General features: G+C 54.9%; 1 protein-coding gene across 1 annotated transcript in view; it reads right to left on the bottom strand.

Annotated features, from left to right (window-relative positions):
• KSR2 (kinase suppressor of ras 2) overlaps positions 1-19,388 on the bottom strand; it is a 384,468-nt gene that overhangs the window by 94,381 nt on the left and 270,699 nt on the right. Inside the window, exons 6-7 of the mRNA XM_075534388.1 lie at positions 10,818-10,887; positions 7,528-7,611 (exon numbers count right to left, since the gene is read on the bottom strand). Coding sequence (XP_075390503.1) covers positions 7,528-7,611; positions 10,818-10,887 — 154 coding nt within the window. The remainder of the gene's footprint in view (positions 1-7,527; positions 7,612-10,817; positions 10,888-19,388) is intronic.

The raw sequence follows: 19,388 nt of genomic DNA, 5'->3' as shown, positions 1-19,388 counted from the left end.
CCTTTTGGTCCAGCTGGTAGCATTTTGGTTGTAATCCATACTGCAGGCCGCAGTCCTTGACCTTCGTCAGCAAGGGCTCCAGTCTTCCTAACTTTCAGCACGCAAGGTTGTGTCATCTGATTTTCACAGGTTAATAGGCCTTCCTCCAACCCTGATGCCGCATTCTTCCTGTAATCTGGCTTCTTTGATTACTCGCTCAGCATTCAGACTGAGTCAGTATGGGGAGAGGACACAACCTGGATGCACGCCTTTCTTGGTTGGACACCATGCCATCTGCCTTTATTCTGTTTGCACAACGGCTCCGCCATCCATTGGTTTCCTTTTATACTTGTTTATTGATAGAACATCACTTTATGCAGGTAAATAAATATTGGGCGGCTTACTTAGAGACTTCAATTTGAGGGTGTTCTGAGTCATGAATGTGCTGGGGGACCCTCACCGGCCTCAGTGCACTGAATAAACACATACATCTCATTGCACCTCAGAGAGGTGCAGACACTTCCCCAGAATCACACAGCTAGGGAATGGCAGAGCCAGGCCCTGAACTCAGGTGTATCTGGTTCCTGTTGCTTGACGGTCATCATTTGGGTTTCCTAGAAACAGTCAAAGGTGGGTATCCTGATGAGTGGTCTGTTGGGTAGCCCACCTTGGGGCATGCAGAAGAGGACAGGAGAGAAGCTAAGCTAAACTAAATTAAGCATCGCACCTCAGTCTGGCCCCGGGGGAGGCTGGTAGCGAACGAGCTCCAGGGAGTCTTTGCCTGGGTGAGGAGTCAGGGCGTTGGTTCTGGACATCATAATGGTCTTCTAGGACAGAGACCTGCTCCGTGGGGTTTCTGAGACTGCACATCTTTCCGGGGACAGACAGTCTCATTTTCCTCCCTCAGAGGGGAGGGTGGGTTAGAAGCTCAGATGAGTAGCATAGCAAGAGGCAAGTCTCCACAGACAGGGACAGGGACAGGGAGGGGAGGCTGTGCAAACCAGCCAGTGACCACCCTACTCCACTCCAGGTGGAGGAGTAGGTCTGGGTGCTGGGTGAGGAGGTGTCTTGGTCACTGACAAGGCACTCTGCTGTCCCAGGAGGGAAGATCCTTCTGACTCAAGGCTCAGAGGATATCCCGAGTGTTGGCTTCAGCTCCCCACTCTCTCCCAGAGTAAGAAGTTCTGACACCCCTGTCATCACACCACCACCACCACCACCACCACCAACCACCAGGCTTGTCCGTCACATTCTCGGGGCGTAAGGACTCCAGAACCTGTGTTGCTTATCCAGGCCTGGGGCAGGTAGGCAGCGCAGGAGCCCCAGCCTCTGCCCAAAGCCTTGGGGTGCAGCAACGAGAAGCAGGGCGATGGCTGGCCTGGGCAGGGCTGAGTACTGCAGTGATACAGTTACACATTCTCCTCACAAACACACACCCCATCCCAGATGGCTACTGACAATCGCAAAACCAATCACTACCAAACCAAACCCACAAACCAAACCCAAAGCTGTCCCTGTGAACTTGAATCCGACTTATAGATCCCCAGCCATGTGAAGCGGGGTGGACCCAGGCCCCGCCGGGGGTTCAGTGGCAGAAGTAGAATTTTTTCCGGAAGTGCCCCTGAGGGGACTTGAACCTCTAACCTTTCGGTGAGCAGCTGTGCATGTGAACTATCCACACCACCTGGAACTCCAAAATCAGTTCAAGGTCTGTTATGGGTGGGTCCACATCTTTGCCTGTGCCGTGCCCTCTGTGGAGACCACCCTCTCCCCTTTACCCCCCGGGGAGAACTCCCACTTTCCCACTCCACACTGTGGTCATCACCTGCCTTCTGGATTGGGGGCACGTTCATGCCTGTCTGGGAGGCATACCACAAAATGCCAGTTTCTGGGCCCTATCCTCAGAAAGTATGTCCCTCGTCCGTCAGTCAGCTGGTTGTACTTTGCCCGCTGCTGGGAGACTGGGTGCGATGCCAACGGCATTTCGGGCACCATCAGGGTCAGCCCTGGTGCCCACGTTTCAGGTTTCCCTCCCCTGGTTCTGCCGGATGTACGCAGAGGAGTGGGGACGCTAAAACACGTTACAGAGAAGGGCAGTGAGCACCATGCTTGGGGCTCCACTGGCATCGGGAAGGGCCCCCCTTCCACTCCAGCCCCTTCAGGAAAACCCTCCCCATGGGGCCAACTCAGTCCCCACAGTGGGACCTGCCCCGTCACATCTTCCTTCCAGAAGTGCAAACAGGGGGGGGGGGCAGAGAGGTTTCTAGGGAGCCAGACCCCAGCTGCACAGAAACCTGCCGAGGGACCGGAGCAGCAGCAGGGAGGGAGTGGGGAGAATGGGGGACGCGATAATACAAGGCGGAGGACCGGGAAAAACCCATCCACCGGGGCTGCAAAGCCAGCTTCTGCCGCTGAATGCACGGTGATCAGACAATCCGCGAATTGTGCTGACATCACACAGTCCGTGCTCAGCTCCCTCCCCTGCTCCAAGGCCTATTCGGGGAAAATGCCTCCATTGAGCCGACAGCAAATTGCTTTCCGAGCCTTAATTTGCTATTAGTTCATTAATCTCTCTATTCAGAATGCCAACAAGACAGCTGATGATCGTTCCGGAGGAAGTGGGCATGAAGCTGAGGAAGGAGGGAAGGGGCTTAGAGGCTCTGGAGAAATTTCCTGGCTTCCCGGGGGGCGGGGTGGGGGGGGCGCAATTCTTTAAAAAGTCAGAGTAGTAGTTTTCGTTTATTAAAGAAGCTAGGTCCTGAGCTGCTAACCAGAAACCCACGAGCCCCTCCCTAGGAGAGAGATAGGCTGCTCCCGTACATAGTCTTGGAAACCCTTTCAGAGGGCTAATCCGAGTACATGGCAGTGGATTGGGTATTAGGTTAATGTATTACTCCCTCACAATATGCCCGGGGCTTTGGTGGTGGAGTGAGTTTCTTGAGCTTCTTACCACAAGACTGGCGCCTCAAACCTCTATCGGTTGCTCCCTGAGGAGGAAGATGCAGCTGTCTGCTTCTGAACAGATTTACAGTCTCGGGAAAGCTAAACTGTCCCACTCTCGCTTCTAGGGCTGCCGCGTGTAGAAACTACGAGCTGAGTTTGCTACGGAGCCAGGCACAAGCGAGCGAGCGAGGCGGGGCGTTGGATGTGCATCGTCTCACTTAGCCATTGCTGGTTCGAGACAATCTGGCAAGGTCGTTGTTATCATCCCCATTTCACAGAGGTTGGGGGGGGACTTAGGCTCCCGGGGGGTGATGGGGTGCCACCTGTTGGTGGAAGAGCAGAGATTCAGACACGGCAAAGTCTGGGCCTCCGGAGCAGGTTCTGAATGGCAAGCTGTCTTTCCACTCATCACACGAAGTGCCAGGCCCCGGGGAGAGGATGCTGAGAAGACCGACGTTGGACAGAGTGAGACCAGGGAGTGCCTCAGAAGAAAAGCCTGGCAAACAACCAGCAAAGACTCACCACCCTTATGGAAAGGGCCCACAGGGAGACGTGATTCTGCATTGTACGTGATGGCTTTGAGCCCCAGTGATTCTTAAAAAGTGTCAGCCACAGAACACGCAGAGAAGCAAATCCTGGGGCCCCAGCCGACCTTCTGACACTCGGGGGGCTGGGGCTACAATTCGTGCTTTAAGAAGCCCGCCAAGGGGCTCCTGCTTCAGTCGGAGACCCAAACTCATAAGCGGTGGGCAACGAGGCTCCAGGGTGGCGGGCTGGGCAGGTCACGGCCATGGAAAACACGAGGGGCTGTTCGACTCCTCACACACAGGTGAGGGCAGTGAGTTTGCAGTCCACCACCAGGGATGAGCAGCACCCCACCTGGAGGGAAGAAGATCCAGCAGCCTGCCTGGGAGGGGTCCCATCCATTGACAACCTTAAGAAGCACTGTTCTACTCCGACACACGAGGTCTTTCTCCCGCGGAGCCGGGGAGTGGGTGAATCCTTTCGGTAAGCAGCGGCTTGCTTAACCTCTGCACAACCAAGGTGCCTTGTTCTTCCCCTTAACACTCCCAGAGGATGTATTGGACCAAGTTCTGCGGCTTGCTCTCTGCTCCCCGCCCTCCCGGCAGGCACCGGTGCGCACACACTCTGCAAGGAGGGGAGCGCTGCCTGCCTCAGTCAGGGTCCGTTCTGTGATGCTGCTTCACTCTGTGGACTGGCTAGGGGGTTGGACCTGCCAGTTTCATCCCAGAAGTTCCAGCCCCGCCTATTCCGCCTTGAACTGTGTGCCTTCCGATAGACGGTGACTTCTTAAGATCTGTCCCTGCAAATGTGAGATGGTGACCTTGTTTGCGAATGGTCTTTGAAGACAGGGCTGGTGAGTTGGCATGAGGTCATCCTGTAGTGTGTGTGTGTGTGTGTGTGTGTGTGTGTGTGTGTAGGGTCCTCATATAGAAGGAGGGCAAGGGACACCGAGGCCCAAAGGGAAAACAGACGAGGGAAGAAGCCGGCAGCGGCCCGTGCAACTGTGAGCCACGGTGTGCTCGCGAGGGTGGAGGTGCGTGGCAGGACTGGACGTTGGGAAAGGCAGGAACGGGTCCTGCCCACCTGTCCATGTTAGCCGCACTTCTGGTCTGTGGGACGGAAGGAGGACCGTAGGTGTTTCTGTTCCGACGGAACGTTGTGACGGCACCCTGTTATCTGTCGTTGAATGCCACCGTGTGGATTTAGGGGCCGATCAGGCAGAGTAGAGTGGCCCCAGCGGCCATCCTAAGCTGCCATCTACTTACGGAAGCAGAATGCCTGGGCTTTCGCGAGTCCAAACTAGCTTAAGCACTGCACTGTCAAGGCCCCATAAAGGCAGCCCTAGGGCACGACCTGGCACAGAACTGGGCGGGGTTCGGTTCTGTTGTACACTGGGTCGCTAAGAATGAGAACCAACTTGCGGGCAACTGACAAGGACACCATCTGTAGCCCAGGGTCCTGTAGGTGTTCTCCTCAGCGGTGCTCTGTCCCTCCTTGGTGCCACGCCCCTTTGTGGGCGTGTCCCCTCTATATCCCCTCCACTCCACTCTTCAGGCTGGCCCAGCAGAAGCCCAGCTCTAGGCCTCTTCCTATTGGCTCATGAGTGAGACCCAAATCCCGCCAAGCTTTGATAGTGCCTATCAATCACTATTCGTTTGTATTCTAAATGCTGTGGAAAAAACGGCAAGGCTCTATTTAGAGATGGGGAGGTCCAATTCTTGGACTGGTAAGAACTGTCATGCAGGGTCCAAACTGCACAGCAAAACCCCTGTTGCAGACAGACGCACGCACGTGCACACACACACACACACATACACACACACATACACACCTCTGCGCACACACTCCAGCCCTTCTAGAAACGGTGGCGGGACAGTTTTTCTAGGGGTAGAACAAACGGATAAGGGTGGAAGCCCCCAGGGCTCAGTGTGAGCCCCCTCTCCTGCAGGCAAGAAGTCGGCTGTGCACAAGTCTAGGGTGGAGGAATGTTCTTTGAGAAAAAGGTCGCCATCTGGGGTCGCCTCCTTCCAACAGCACCCTTGAGGGTGCTGACAGCACACCCATTTTGCAGACGGGGAAAGCAAGGCCTGGGGGGGGATCTGTCTGTGGCCCACATCCGTGGGTAAGTGAGGGTGGGTGGCGGCTGGGAACCGAGCTCAACTGGGGCTCCCTGCAGCTCCTCCACACCCCAGCCTCTTCCCCCAGGGCTGTGACCTGTGTTTTACTTCTAGACCAGAGAGATGCCTCTGTTCCACCTCCAGAGCCCCAAATGAAACCAACTCAGGCTCGCTGACTCCTGGCTGCGTTCCAAGGCAGGCGTGAAGCTGAGAAAGCTGGGGTGGGGTGGTGGGGTGCTGAAACCCCCAGCAGCCAGAGCCCAGGGGAAGCAGACAGCCAGTGTACTGGATCCAGTCAGTCCGAAGAACCCACAGCAGCCTGGTGGCCGCTGCTCATCACCCGGCCCCACACTTTTCCCGGGGATAGGCGGCTTCCCCCCAGACTTCCTTACAAGTTGAGGGGACAGGGCTTATCCAGAGAGGGAGGGAGAACTCGCCCCTGCTCCTATCCCACCTCCACCACAGGGCCAAGAAGCTGAGGCTTGGGGGCCCCAGGGAGAGATTACGTCCCTGGGCTCCCACAGGGAGGAGAAGTAGCCAGGGGGGAAATCCCCCCTTTAGCCTTTGACATCACAAGGCTCCTAGAAAGCAAACACACAGACGCACATGCATTGAAAGGGCTATACCCAGCAGGCTGTGACTGCTGGTTAGTTTACAGCCAGCGAGGGCTCAGAGGGCCGTTCCTTGCAAGCTCAGGAGGAGGGGCTGGGTTGGGGAGGGGGCAGGCAGAAAAGGTAACTGTGATGTTTTACAGAGGACTGAATTCAGACCCGAGCCTCTGAGTGGGATAAACTTATGGCGTCAGGCTGCTAACTGAGAGGCTGGGGTTTGGGCCTATCCCGAGGTGTCTCAGCATAAAGGCCTGGTGATCTACAACCCCCGGAGATCAGCTCTTGGAGACAGCTGGGGATCCGCAGGTCCACTCAGCGGCAACTGGAATGCTGCATCCCCGGGGATGATCAGAAAGCTCCCCTCCCCAGAACACTGGAATCGGGAAGGTGAAGTGACTCATTCAAGGTCACACAGCTAGACCGTGGCAGAGGACTCTCGGGTCTTGAGTTTGGGGGTTACAGTTCCCCCTGCCTTCCTACCCCTTGCCAACCATGACCTGAGGTAGGCGTGGGAAAAGAAGGGCAGAGAAGGGACCATAGGGCCATGGGGTAGGGATTTCCCACGAGAACTCGAGCGGCTAGGGTTTAAATCCCAAAGGCCACGTCTTTGGGCTGCATGACCCATTGCTGACACTCCGCTTTCAGATCTGTGGAAGGGGGGGATTATCACGCATCCTTCCCCACTCAGAGAGTGAGAGTGAAGATGGCACCAAGGGACTTGGAAGACTGTAGGGCAGGGGCTGGCAGACCAGCTGAGGGGCCAGAGGCAGCCCTCTGGCTGTCATAGGACAGGCAGTGTGCGGAAGCACAACCGAGCCCAGTGACAGTGAGCCGGAGTCGGTGGCTGCCTTTGCCCAGCGAGGCAGAGTGGAGTGTGTGCAGCAAAGACTGGAGGACCTGCAGCTGCTCCCGCTGCTAAGAGGCCGCCAGGTTGGTGCCATCTCACAGTGACCAACGCAACAAAACACCGCCCGGTCCTGCAACCGCCTCACAATCCTTCCGACGCGTTTACCTGCGCCCATCTCTTGTAGAGCCTTCCCCTCCTTTGCTCGCCTTCGAAGAGCCTAAAATATTGACTCTCAGATTCGCCACCCCCAAAATAGGCTGACCTTTGCTTTCGCAACAGCTGCGGCTCTCCTTCAGAATCTCTCTCTCTTTCTCTTTCTCTCTCGCGCCCCTGCCCCAGGGTGGCAGCCACTGACAAGCCATTTCTGGAGGATGCAGCGGGGGTGGGGGGGGGTCTCCCAAGAGTCAAGAAACCAAGTTGCCACGTGCCCCTTCGGAGCCACAGGTGTGGCTCTCCCCATGGCATCAGGCACCACGGGGCGTCAGTTCAAGCAGCAGTCACTTACTTGCAGTTTTTACATTTGAGGCCAAAAAGCATCCCCTTCCCGCAGACGGTGCAGGTTTGAGACATCCAGTACTTGGTGGAGAACCTGTGGGGAGAGAGCGAGAGCAAGGCTGAGGGCGAGGTGATGGTGCCGGCCCGTCTTGGGAGGATGCCCCCGGCAACGGAAGGCTTGGGGCCTCCCTGGGTTCCAGCCCTGTCACTTTGCAGATCTCTGATGTAAGCAAGTAGCTTCAATCACCAGAGGAGATGTCTCCTATAAGGGGGTGGTGGGGGTGGTGCAGAGAATAATACTGGCCCCATAGGGCATGGACAGGATCGCAGGTCACCGTATCTGGAGCTTTGTCCGTGCTCTGGGAGTTTGGATTGTATCATTGCCTCGAACATCAGTTTGCTCAACAAACAGAGCCTGATGGCTTACAATATGCCCAGTAACGCTCTGGGACAGAGTGACCGGGGGGTGACGGTAGGGGGGTACCCTGAACTGGTCTCATAAAGCTACCAAGCATAGCAGGGCCTCCCGCTGAGCCATTCCTGGCCACGCTGCCTGGAGACCCTCAAAAAACACGAGACCCCACGTTTTAGGCACAGAGATGAGCCCCCCCCCAAAGTAAACATCTGTACGGACCATCAGTTAGCCCCTCTCTTTCAACCAAACCCCTGGTGACCCACACAGGGCAGCCTAGAAGTGTCCTCTACCCGGCAGGAGGTCTCCAGGAGGCTGCAAATGATGCAAGGCGCCTTGCTAACCCCCAAAGTTAGGAGGGGTTCATGTCAACCCAGAGGCACCCCAAAGCAAAGGCCTGGTGATCTCTCTCCAGAAACTCAGCCCCTGAAAACTCCACGGGGGCGTCGTCCCATTTCACAGCACCGTTTGCGTGCATGTGTTGTGGTTTTCACGTCTAACTACACACCAAGCGGGGAGAGGGGCACGAGATGAACAATCCGGTACCGGCCCCGCCCCACTAGCTTCCAGCAGCGATGGGAGGAAGCGAAAGGGCCCAAGGCAAGTTATGGAAGGTTGTCAGGCCACGGATAATTTTAATTTTCAATTTTTGTCACCGTCAGCAGGAGTCGGTATCTAATCTCCACCGGCCCCGGAGTGTCAGAAGGAACGCCGGCAGTGCTTATGTAACTGGGTGCCGAGGAATGCAAAGGGACCGGCAGTCTTCTGCTGCCGAATCGTTCGCCAATATGGGTCAGCCCCCACCATCTGTATCTCGGCAAACAACCGCACGCCGAGAAGACACTGGGTGACAAGGAAACCCTCTCCCATTTGGAGAGGGGTGAGGAGGGCAGAGGGTTTAATGGGGGTCTGTTCTGTAGGATTGGATCCCCGACCCCCTCGCCATGGGCTGGGAGGCAAGAAAGTGAGTGGCAGGTGGCTTTTCAGCCCTTCCCTTCCCAGACCAACCCCTCCTCTTTCCTGGCCCCAGCAGAGTGGATGCTACGGATGGAACTTCAATTTCGAGTTTGCACCAAGGCGGGGATGGGGTCAGGTCTCTTGGAACAGAGGGCGAGGCTAAGGAGTAGTCGCTTCTTTCCAACCCCCAGGTCCTCCTCAGGTGGCTCCCCTCCACTGGCTTCTGAGTCTGGGGTGCCCCCACAGCAGCAGTGCTGACTCAGGCATCGAGCCCATCCAGGGGGTAAGGTCAGTCTAGGGGTGTGGCTGACCCTGACAGCGAGGGCCAAACCAAGGGGCAGAGCCCTCCTTGAGGGCGAAACAGAGATCGAGTCAACAAACCGACAAAACCAAACCCAAACTCACTACCAGAGAGCCCGTGCTGACTCCCAGGGAACCCACAGGACAGGGCAGAACTCCCCCCACCCCCCCAGGTTCCTGAGGCTATAACTCTTCATGGGAGTAGAAAGCCCTGCACTCTTCCACAGAGCAGCTGGTGGTTTTGAACTGCAGACCTTGTGGATTGCAATCCAATGCATCACCTCTACGCCACCAGGGCTCCTGAAACAGAAGGAGGTGCGTGACAAATGGAGGAGGGGAAGCGAGAAAAGGGAGCCCAGGCACTGGGCAGAGCCTAGAGAAAGGGCTGGACCGGGACCGGGGCTGACCCTGCAGAGGAGTCCAGCCCAGGGTCCCAGGGCCACAAACACAAAGCCCTGGGGACACAGGCACAGAGAGCAGGATGCCCTTCTCTCGTCTCGCCTGGTGGCTGGCATTTTGATCACACATCACCACTGCTGCCTCGAACGCTCCCTGCGAATCTAACAGCCACTGGTCATGCCAACACATTTCTGCATCTCAGGTGCTGTGGACAAGGCGCCCTTCGGGGAGAGGGCATGAAGCCGTGGGCAGGTCCTGCTATTACTCCCAGCTGGCCCTCGGCCCTTACTCAGTGTGACCACAGCCTGTCTCCCAGCCGTTTCCCCTTCCTCTCTGCTGGAAGCTCCCGGAGGATGCGGACTTCATGTCTTGCTGAGTGCTGCCCACTGGCAAGGAAACCTATCGACATTGGTTCACACAGTCCACGAACACGGAACCAGTCCACTCGGCTGGTTCGCAGTGGCCCCAGTCGAAGGAAAACTCTCAGCGGTCATGTCCAAACAAAGTCCCGAGACAAATCCGATCCATCACCTCAAGCCGAGGGCCGCAGTGCCTTCAACTGTCAAAGGGGCTTGGCCACCATTCCTGCCTCGCCTATCCCACAGTAGGCAGCATGAAACCCAAAGCAGAAAAAGACGTTTAAGGGATCACTGGCCTGTGCACACCCGGGGGTGCCCCCCCCCGCACTCTCATCTTCTCACACAAGAAAGTAGCAGGTATAACCCTGCAGAGGCCATCTGTGTGGCCAGCACTGCAGTGGAAGGTGAGCACAGCGGAGGCCAGCCTGCCAGGCCACAGGTTCCTATCTCACATCTCTTGAGTTGGAGACCGGCGACAAGCCTGGAAGCCTCTATGGCTGCCATCAAGCCCTGTCTTATGGGCCGGACCTCATGCCTCATGCCTCTTCTGTGTCTCAGCCTGGTAAGCCCCACGTCATCACCCCATGGGGAGACAGGCTCATGAGGAAACGTCTCCTCAGAGAGGGTCAGTCACTTCCTCAAGGCCGCAGAGCCGTCCCAGCTGGGGTCACACACAGCTTATCATGAGGCTGTGCACTACCTGTCACAGGGCCCTGTGAGGAAGAGGCTAGCATCCCATTCACTGCTGTCAAGTCCCAGCCTGGCGGAGGTGAGGGGACACGGTGTCAGGGCTGCTCCTTCCCCAACTGTGCAGGGACCCGGATGTCCTTCTCACCCAGCGTCCCAGCTGGGAGGCGGGCACACCTCGCCTACCTGTGCTTGATGGAGTTGCTCAGGTCTCGGCGTGGGATCTGCGGGGACCAGCGTGGCACCGACAGAGTGTCTGCGGGGAGAGGAGAGAGGGGAGCCGGTTACAGAGAGGGCCAGAGGCTGTGGGCAGCAAGAGGAACAGTCAAGACTGCTGTTGTGTGCTAAACCAAAGCCCCGTGAAGTGCTGTGGGTGGGACTCACCCAGGGGCTCCTGGTGGGTCCACCCGAGAGAAGTGGGGAGACAAAGTTGAGGATCAAGCATCCTTTCCACAGGCGGAGTGTTGGCTGCGTGCCTGGCACGTACTGTAGTAGCTCATCGTTTCCTCCAAATAACTGCAAGGTCAGGGTGGCTGGCAGCCCCATCTTATAGGTTAGGAAACTGAGGCTTGGAGAGGCGACATCATTTGCTGGGGATGATACACTTAGCAGGCTGCACGCAGGGCTGGGGGTTCAGGTCTGAGGGTCGCTGCAGTGGGAGCCCTTGCCTTCAGTGTTTTAATGGCAGGGTATTCCAAATATGCCATCTTCCTAATGTTTGCATGCCCCTACACAGCCTATGGAATGATGCTTCATAGTTCAGCTGACTCTCATGTCGTTTAACTGCAGTCATCTTAAAAGCGAACTTTAAATGTGTATGCCTTTTTACATCTGACGGGTCATCATTTAAAAGACCTCTAACCATGTGCTACCACCTAAAATCATGCTACAGGAAGACAGACTGATGGACAGATGGATGGATGGGCCCTGCATGATGAATGTATGGGTGGGAGGGATGGGTGTATAGGTAAGTAGGTGAATAGGTGAATGGAGGAGTGGGGAGGTGAATGAACTGATAGGTGAGTGGATAGATATATAGGTAGTTGGATGAATAGGCAGATGGTTAATGGATTTATAGGTAGATGGATCAATAGACAGACAAGGATATAGATGGACATATAGGTAGATGGATGGATAATGGATAGATGAATAGACAGATGGATAATTGGGTGGATGGACAGATGGGTGAATAGATGGACAGATGGATGGGTGGGTGGGCAGATGGGTAGGTGGATGGGCAGGTGGGTGGGTGAATGGGTAGAAGGGTGGGTTGATGGGCATATGGGTGGGTGGATAGGCAGGTGGGAGGTGAATGGGAAGATGGGTGGGTGGATGGGCAGATGGGTGGGTGGATGGGCAGATGGGTGGGTCGATGGGCAGATGGGCAGGTGGGTGGGTAAATGGGCGGATGGGTGGGTGAATGGGCAGGTGGGTGGGTGGATGGGCAGGTGGGTGGGTGAATGGGTGGGTGGGTGGGTGGGTGAATGGGCAGATGGGTGGGTGAATGGGTGGGTGGGTGGGTGAATGGGCAGATGGGTGGGTGAATGGACAGGTGAATAGGTAAACAAATAGAGATGGCAGTAGATGGGAGGCTAAAACAATAAATCCCACAGACTTTAGATTAAGTATCTGTCTCTTAAACCCCGAGCCCCCAACCAACCCACTCCTTTACCCCATCTGCCCATCTGCCTGCCCCCTCTTCTTCCCCAACCTTGCAGGCCCGAGAGGAGTGACGGGACAGCAGAAATGAGCTACCACTGCCCCTGAAATGTCCACCAGCAAAGGAGAGGCTGACCCACCGCCAGCGCCCTGTCTCTGGCCAGATGGAGGCAGCAGCTGGCTTCCCTCCCCGGGCTCATTGTCCACAGCAAGTGTCATAGAGTGGCTTGCTCACCAGGGAGCTGAGCATGTCCGAACCTCTCGGGGAGCATTTAACCCCCAGCCCTCTCCCTCCTCTCTCCTGTCTAATGACACCGGCGGCCCATCTGAGCGCTGTTTCCAGAACCCTCTATTCTGCCCTTGTAAAACTGGGGCCCTTTCCAGGAGAGCTAATGATTTTCTATGCCCTAAAGGGCAGAGGAAACCCAAGAGGGAGACAGCATGATATATTAATCAGAATCCCATCCTGCGGAATTTCCTCTAGTACAACTAACAACTAAATGTCAGAGCACCCAAGCCCATGTCGCTGCTTGGTTCTGTTTCTGACGGAAGCCAAAAACCGATAAGAGAGAAAAATATAGTGGGTTATTGGTTTTTTGTGTGTGTGTTTTTTTAAAGAGCATTCTTTCTTTTCCTGTCTTTCTCCTTTGGGAACTGAAGCCGGGTGTGGGAGGAAGGATACCACCTGTTAACCCCTTCGACTACTTTCTCCAGTGGCAGGGGTGGGCTCAAGTGGGAGGGCTGGGTTGAGGAGCCAGGCTGAGTGCAGACACACAGCAGCCAGCCAGAAAAGTTGCATGTACCAGGAACAGTGAACGTTCCACTGTGGAGATGGATGGGGAACAGCACTGGGATCGATTAGCAATGTCTGCCATGGGTAAGGATGAGTCTGAATGCTGGTGTTTGCTACCCTTGCCAAGGCAGGACCAAATCCTTCTAGTCTTTGCATCACAACTTCGAACTTGTTTGTTGAAGCCAAGATGATTAAAATAAGAACAGTCCCTGTTTGCCGAGAATGCACTAGGTACTAGGTCTTACGCTGTGCTGCGTATACCTGGAAGCGGTGTCTCTGGGAGCTCAGAGCCAACGTTTTCCCCAATTTACAAAGAAAGTTACGGAAGAACAGAGAGGTGCAGCGACTTGCTGAAGGTCACGCAACCACGCACCAGCAGAGGAATCTCCAGGAATCGCTGTGATTGTTCCCAAGTCCTCTGGAAACCCCATACCTGTGTTCTCAGGGGATATTTTGGATGTTGCAGGTGGCAGATAGTCCCCCAGCATCCTACAAGGCACAGGGAAACCTCATGACAAGAACTACTGGACCCCAAATGTCCATCGTGCCAGGCCGAGAATCCCTGATTGAGAGGTGTTGCTATGCCTCTCCCCCTGGAGAAACAGAACCCAAAACCCACCCCCACCCCCCATGGTGTTTCTGAAGCTCAAGAGTTGTCAGAGAACAAATCCTCCCTATTATAAGCACTGTTAGATTCATAGCCTAGTTATTCTGCGATTCTCAATTACAGCAGCTTCTTGAAAAAGAAGATGTAATTAAGTTTAATAGTTTGGATTCATTTCCCAATATCTGGCGAAGGGGCGCTGTCGGTCGATTACATTAAGCGGCTACAGCATCATTAGTCTCCAGCAGTAATAGGCTCTGCAAGGCTCCCGATGTGGGAATGAGGACTTGAACTTGCAGGCCCTCTCTACTTTCTTCCTCTGGATTTTCACGAAACTTGCTGATGTGAATCTTAAAGCAAAGGAGCCTTGCTTAAAGGGAACGGTGGTGGGGAACAGGGAGGGGGGGGTTGCGGCGGTGAAAATTCGAGCCTTATCATAACAGAGAAGGCAAACAACATTTATAGCAATTAAACCGATACAGAAACTTCTGTTTAACCATCAAAGCACCTATTAAAATGTCTCCGCAACTGAGCAGAAGATCCCTTGCTTCTTACGTCGTCTGATAATAACTCAGGCAGATGCCGAGGCTGAACCTGCACTGCCCGTGAGCTGCAAGTCCCTGGGGCAGAGCCGGTGATAATTCCACGCCTGTGCTGGAGGGTGGAGGCTTCATCTCCCTGTCCTTGGGTCCCGTTGTGGACCCCCCCTGCAGGAATGCCTCCTCTCGGGAGAAGGGGGGTGGCTTGGGAGTCCTAGGCTTAGCAACCTCCTGGTAGTCAGCCAAGGAGACCCAGTGGTGCAGCGGCTTAAACACTCAGCTGCCAACCGCAATGGCAGCAGTTCGAACCCAGCGAGCTGCACCCCAGGACACAGACGTGGCAGAATATGCCTATAAATATGTATGCATCTTCCTCTGCAGAGCTCTGAAATAAACCAGGTGACCCTCGAGTCAGACTCGGAGAGGGGAGGGAGGCTAAGCTCACAAAGACAAATGAAGGAAGAGAGGGAGAGATAAAGGGGGAGAAGAAGAATCCAGGTGTGCCCCTCAACTCCCCCCCACCACACACACACACACACACACACACACACACACACACACACACACAATTCAAAAGTCTCTTCGTGCCAGCTCGCTTTTACAAAAGACGCACATTAACTCTCGCTGTCATTTGGCTTCAGAAAACTGCAAAAAGTGGAAGTAACCTTCAGTGTTTGTTCGGCAGCCAAGCAGGCTGGCAGCCCGACCTGGGAACTATGCTCATCATTTCAGCATCAGGCTGCCCTCCCTTCGAACTGCATCTGTGACTGCATAGGTCGTGGTAGTGATGCTGTAGGTTTCATGTGATATTTGGTGGGCTGGGGGGGGGGGGAGGTTGGGATCACATGCAAATGTTTCATCGATTGTAACTGCATCATGGCACGGAGTCACTCCGGCATTGCGTCAGGCTTCCACGGGAGCGTTCTGCTTTCCCACAGGGAGACCCAAGCCTGGTTCCCGGTGACGCACCGCACGCAGGTCAAGTCTGCTTGGAGGAGCCAGCTCTTCTGCAGTCGCATTCCGAGCACCTTTGCACGATGTCAGACAGTGTCCGGCGCTCTAGGGCTATCGTTGGTCGGTTGTTCATAAGTAGATTCCCTGGGTCCTCCTTGCTAGTTTGGCTTCATCCGGAAGCACCGCCCATACCTGTCTGCCCCTGGAGACCTGGCATTTGAAATCCCTGTGGTGTAGCTTCCAGCATCATGGCAACTCGGAAGCCATGAGAGTGTGACAGATGGAGATGGGCAGGGTTGTAGCCACCGGGCCATCAGGTCCTCTCTGCTGACCGTCAAGAGGAGAAGTCCGTCGTGAGTAATGCCCGAGGAGGGGAACAGAGACTAGGGTCTGTTTTAAGCCCATAGAAACACAGAAGCACGCTGGAATAGAGGCAAGAGAGCTGGGGTCAGCCTTACAGGTAGATGCACTCCCTCTGGCGGCCGAGGCAAGAACAGCTAGCTCTCCAGACTGCCGACTGAAGACGGGAGGCAAGTCTCCCAGGTTACAAGTCAAGATCAGGAATGTCTCAGGATACAGTATCTCGGCCGTGTCCACAGGCAACCCTCTCCATGTCTCTCAGTGTCTCCAGAAGCCCTCGATCCCTTGGCCCAAGGGCCAGTCTGGCTTCCACCCTGCTCAGATTGTGTGAAGATGCTCTTTAGTGGCTCTGACGAGCACCCAGAGGTACCTAGTCCACAGAGCTGCTTCACCGTTACCTGGGATGAGGTTTACAGAGTAGTCAGTCCATTTCTTAGCACCGAAACGATACTTTTACTACTGGCTTATTAATAGCACCCCCCAAGTATCGGCCTGCCAGGCCTACATTCATTCTAAAGACCTATCTGGGCAAGACCAGGAAGACGTGTCCTCTCCCAACTCCGCAGAGAGGCAACTGAGGCCAGTACACTGTTCAGTTGTGGTCACCTACCGAGTACTTGAGCCTGGAGTAGTATAAAAACCCAAAGCCTGGCTAAACCTCCCTTGTCCCACTGACTCTCCACCCAACCCCATGCCTGGAGTCAACATCAGAACTGAACCACCGTTTAGAGAAGAAGGAGGAACTGTCTACTGGGTTCCTGGGTCTCTACGCCCCCTTAGTGACACGAGGAACTGCCTGTGCTTCGATATCTCCCTGCAGATGAAGAGCCCTGAACACATCAGACCAGGAAATGACAATGCAACATTTAGTGAGCACCCACTGAACCCCTGTGGCATCGTGGGATACTAGGCAGTATGCTAACCACAAGGTTGGCTGTTCAAAGCCACCTGCCACACTGTGGATAAGGGTCCACTTCTGTAAAGACCGACAAACTGGGACACCCACAGGGGTGGTTCTTCTCTGTCTTACAGGGTCACAGTGAGTCAGAGTCGACAGCAGTGACTTTGCGCTTGCTTTTTGTCATGATTGCAGGACTCGGGCTAAGTGCTTTTGATGTGCTCTGTCCATTCAAGCCCGTACCTCCATCTCAAAAGGCAGAGCTGGGACAGTCGAACTTTCGGGCGCAGGCTCAGAAGCGGAGGAAACTTCTAGCCCAGGGTATGAGCGCCCCAAGTGGGAACTTCACGGGCATAGCTGCCCTCAAACCAACCAGCACATTCTTTGGGCCTGAAGATACCTGACATTAATAAAAATCTTTTCAGGCCACAGGCCAGTCGCCAGTGAAAATCCCACTGATTCATCCGAGATGCCAACCAATCCCCGACGAAAGCCGCTCACGATAGTCTTTGCATAATGGGGCCCGGATGTTTGCTTAAATATCCAATTCCAATAGACCCGATCTGCAAGTACTTTAATTATGCGCTGTCTCTAAAGGTTACATCTCCATGGTGCTACGTGCCCGGCTGGAATGCCTCTGTGTACTTGGCCCCAGTTTCCTCCCCGAGGCAACGCTAAACCACTTCTCAAGATGCAAAGCCCACCAGCTGAGGACCCTGATGGCCGTGGAGGTATCTGGGAACCGCCTGGCCTGTAGATGACTGTGGGGTCCGTCAGGGTGCTGTGCCACAGGTGGGGAGGCATAAGGCAGTGGGGACTCATGGAGGTGACGGATGCTCAACTCCCCCCCAAAGTCAACTCACTGCCATCTAGTGGATTTCAAATCACAGTGACCCTATAGGACAGAGCAGAGCTACCTCTCACCCCAGCGTGGCTTTCCTAGGCTATAACTCGTTACAGGAACACACAACCTCGTCTTTCTGGTGTATTCGAACTACAGACCTTGTGGTCAGCATCACCAACCGTGAAAGGTATGTTTATTGTGCCAACCTGGCCAATAGGAACATGTGGGACTAATAAGGTCGCCGTTTGATTGGAGGGCCAAGAGATAAATGGCTCAGCGAACCCGACCTGCCTCTCTCTTGCTCTCTGGCAATCAGACTTGTGTGCGGCTCCCATAGCTAGTCCTCTGCCTCAACTTGCAAGCTACACTACCAGTGGGAGACCCAACCTGTGGATCGTGTCGCTAGAGCTGAGGTTCCTTCGAGACCTGCCTGCTTCACCACGCTGCTGGTGTGTACATCCCTTGAGCTGGGGACTGTCAGATCCTGTCATCTGGCTGAGTGTTGGTGACCCACCCTGCTATTTGCTGCCTGTGGCCAGACTGCCTGCATCGCTCTACAGAAGACTCCGCTGTCTGCTCCCTTGACCTTGGACCCGGCAGTCCTCGTGGAAAGAGGGTGATGGCATCTCCCTTCTGGGATTTCAGGAGGATTGGATGGGGGGGATACCACGGGAGCGGCGCTCAGCCGAGTGCCGGCCATCGTGCTGTCATGGCTGTTGCTATCCTTGTCACGGTCACTCTGCCTTGAGGATCCACACACCAGTTTGGTTTTCCCCTAAATCGGAGTCTGTGGGGAGCTTTGTCGTCTATCTTCTAGTCGGTGCTCCTCCTTCACCTGAAAGAGGGTGGCGACCCCTGATTTTGAGCCCCCCATCACCCATCTTCAGGGTTGCAGCCTCTCTCCTCAATCTGTAGGCTGAGAAAATCCTCATGGAAGCTGGATTTCATCAAGAGCACGACACCAGGACTGGAGGAAAGGTTTTCTATAACCACCTCATACGCATGTGACACAGCCTCGCTTGCTGAAAGTGAGGAGCAATGGATGCCCTTGCTGATGAAGTTCAAGGACGGCAGCTTTCAGTACGGATAGGCTCTATGTAAAGAAACCCCAAATCCTTACACGTGGACCGGTTGGTGACATCACGATCAATGGAGAAAAGGTTGAAGTTGTCAAAGATGTCGTCTGGCTTGGATCTACCACCAATGCGCATGGAAGAAGAAGTCAAGATATCAAAGGACACCCTGCATTGGGTCAATCGGTTACATAAGAGCTCGCTGTTGAGTGTTGGAAATCAAGGCTGGTCCTTTGGGGACTAAAGTGCCCCTGACCCAAGCCACGATCTTTGTAAGCGCCAACTAGGTATGCGAACATTGGATCTTGAATAAGGAAGACGGGTGGAAAGTTGATGCCTTTGAACTCTGGTGCTGGTGAAGAATATTGCAAGGACCCTGGGCCACCAAAAGAACAGACACATCTGTCATGGAAGGAGTGTGGCCGGAATGCTCCTTAGACGCATGGCAAGACTTTGTCTCATGGACTTCGGACCTGTTCTCAGAAGAGACCGGTCCCTGGAGAAGAACACCATGCTTGGTTAAGGTGGAGGAGCCATGAAAACAAGGAAGGCCCACTGTGTGATGGATGGATGCAGTGGCTGCAATAACAGGCTCCAACATCAGAACAACTGTGGGGGGCCCGGGGGTCAGGCCGATTGTACACAAGGTTGCCAAGAGTCGGAAATGACCCAATGACACCTAACAACCACAACGATGATGACTCATCTTCAGAGGAGCCCGGCAGTGCCATGGGTTAAGAGTTGAGCTGCTGGGGGGCTGGGCTCAGTTGCTCTGAAGGAGAGAAAGGAGGCGGTGTGTTCTCCTAAAACTTTACAGTTTGGGGTACCCTATGGAGCAGTCCTACTGGGTTGCTAGGAGTTGCAATGGACTTGATGGCCGTGGGTGGGTCTATAACTCCTCATCATGGGCCAGTTAGCAGCAAAGCTGACCTTGGAGCCAAGAGACCTGGTTCAACACCTGCTGCTGCCACTTCCATGGCGGGAGTCTTTCGACACATGGCTCACTGCTCAAAGTCAAAATGTACATGCCTGC

This window comes from Tenrec ecaudatus, chromosome 16 (genome assembly GCF_050624435.1).
Source record: "Tenrec ecaudatus isolate mTenEca1 chromosome 16, mTenEca1.hap1, whole genome shotgun sequence".
In the NCBI taxonomy this organism is placed as follows: Eukaryota; Metazoa; Chordata; class Mammalia; order Afrosoricida; family Tenrecidae; genus Tenrec; species Tenrec ecaudatus.
Note: the sequence above shows the minus strand (reverse complement) of the source record. Positions and strands in the feature narration are given on the sequence as shown.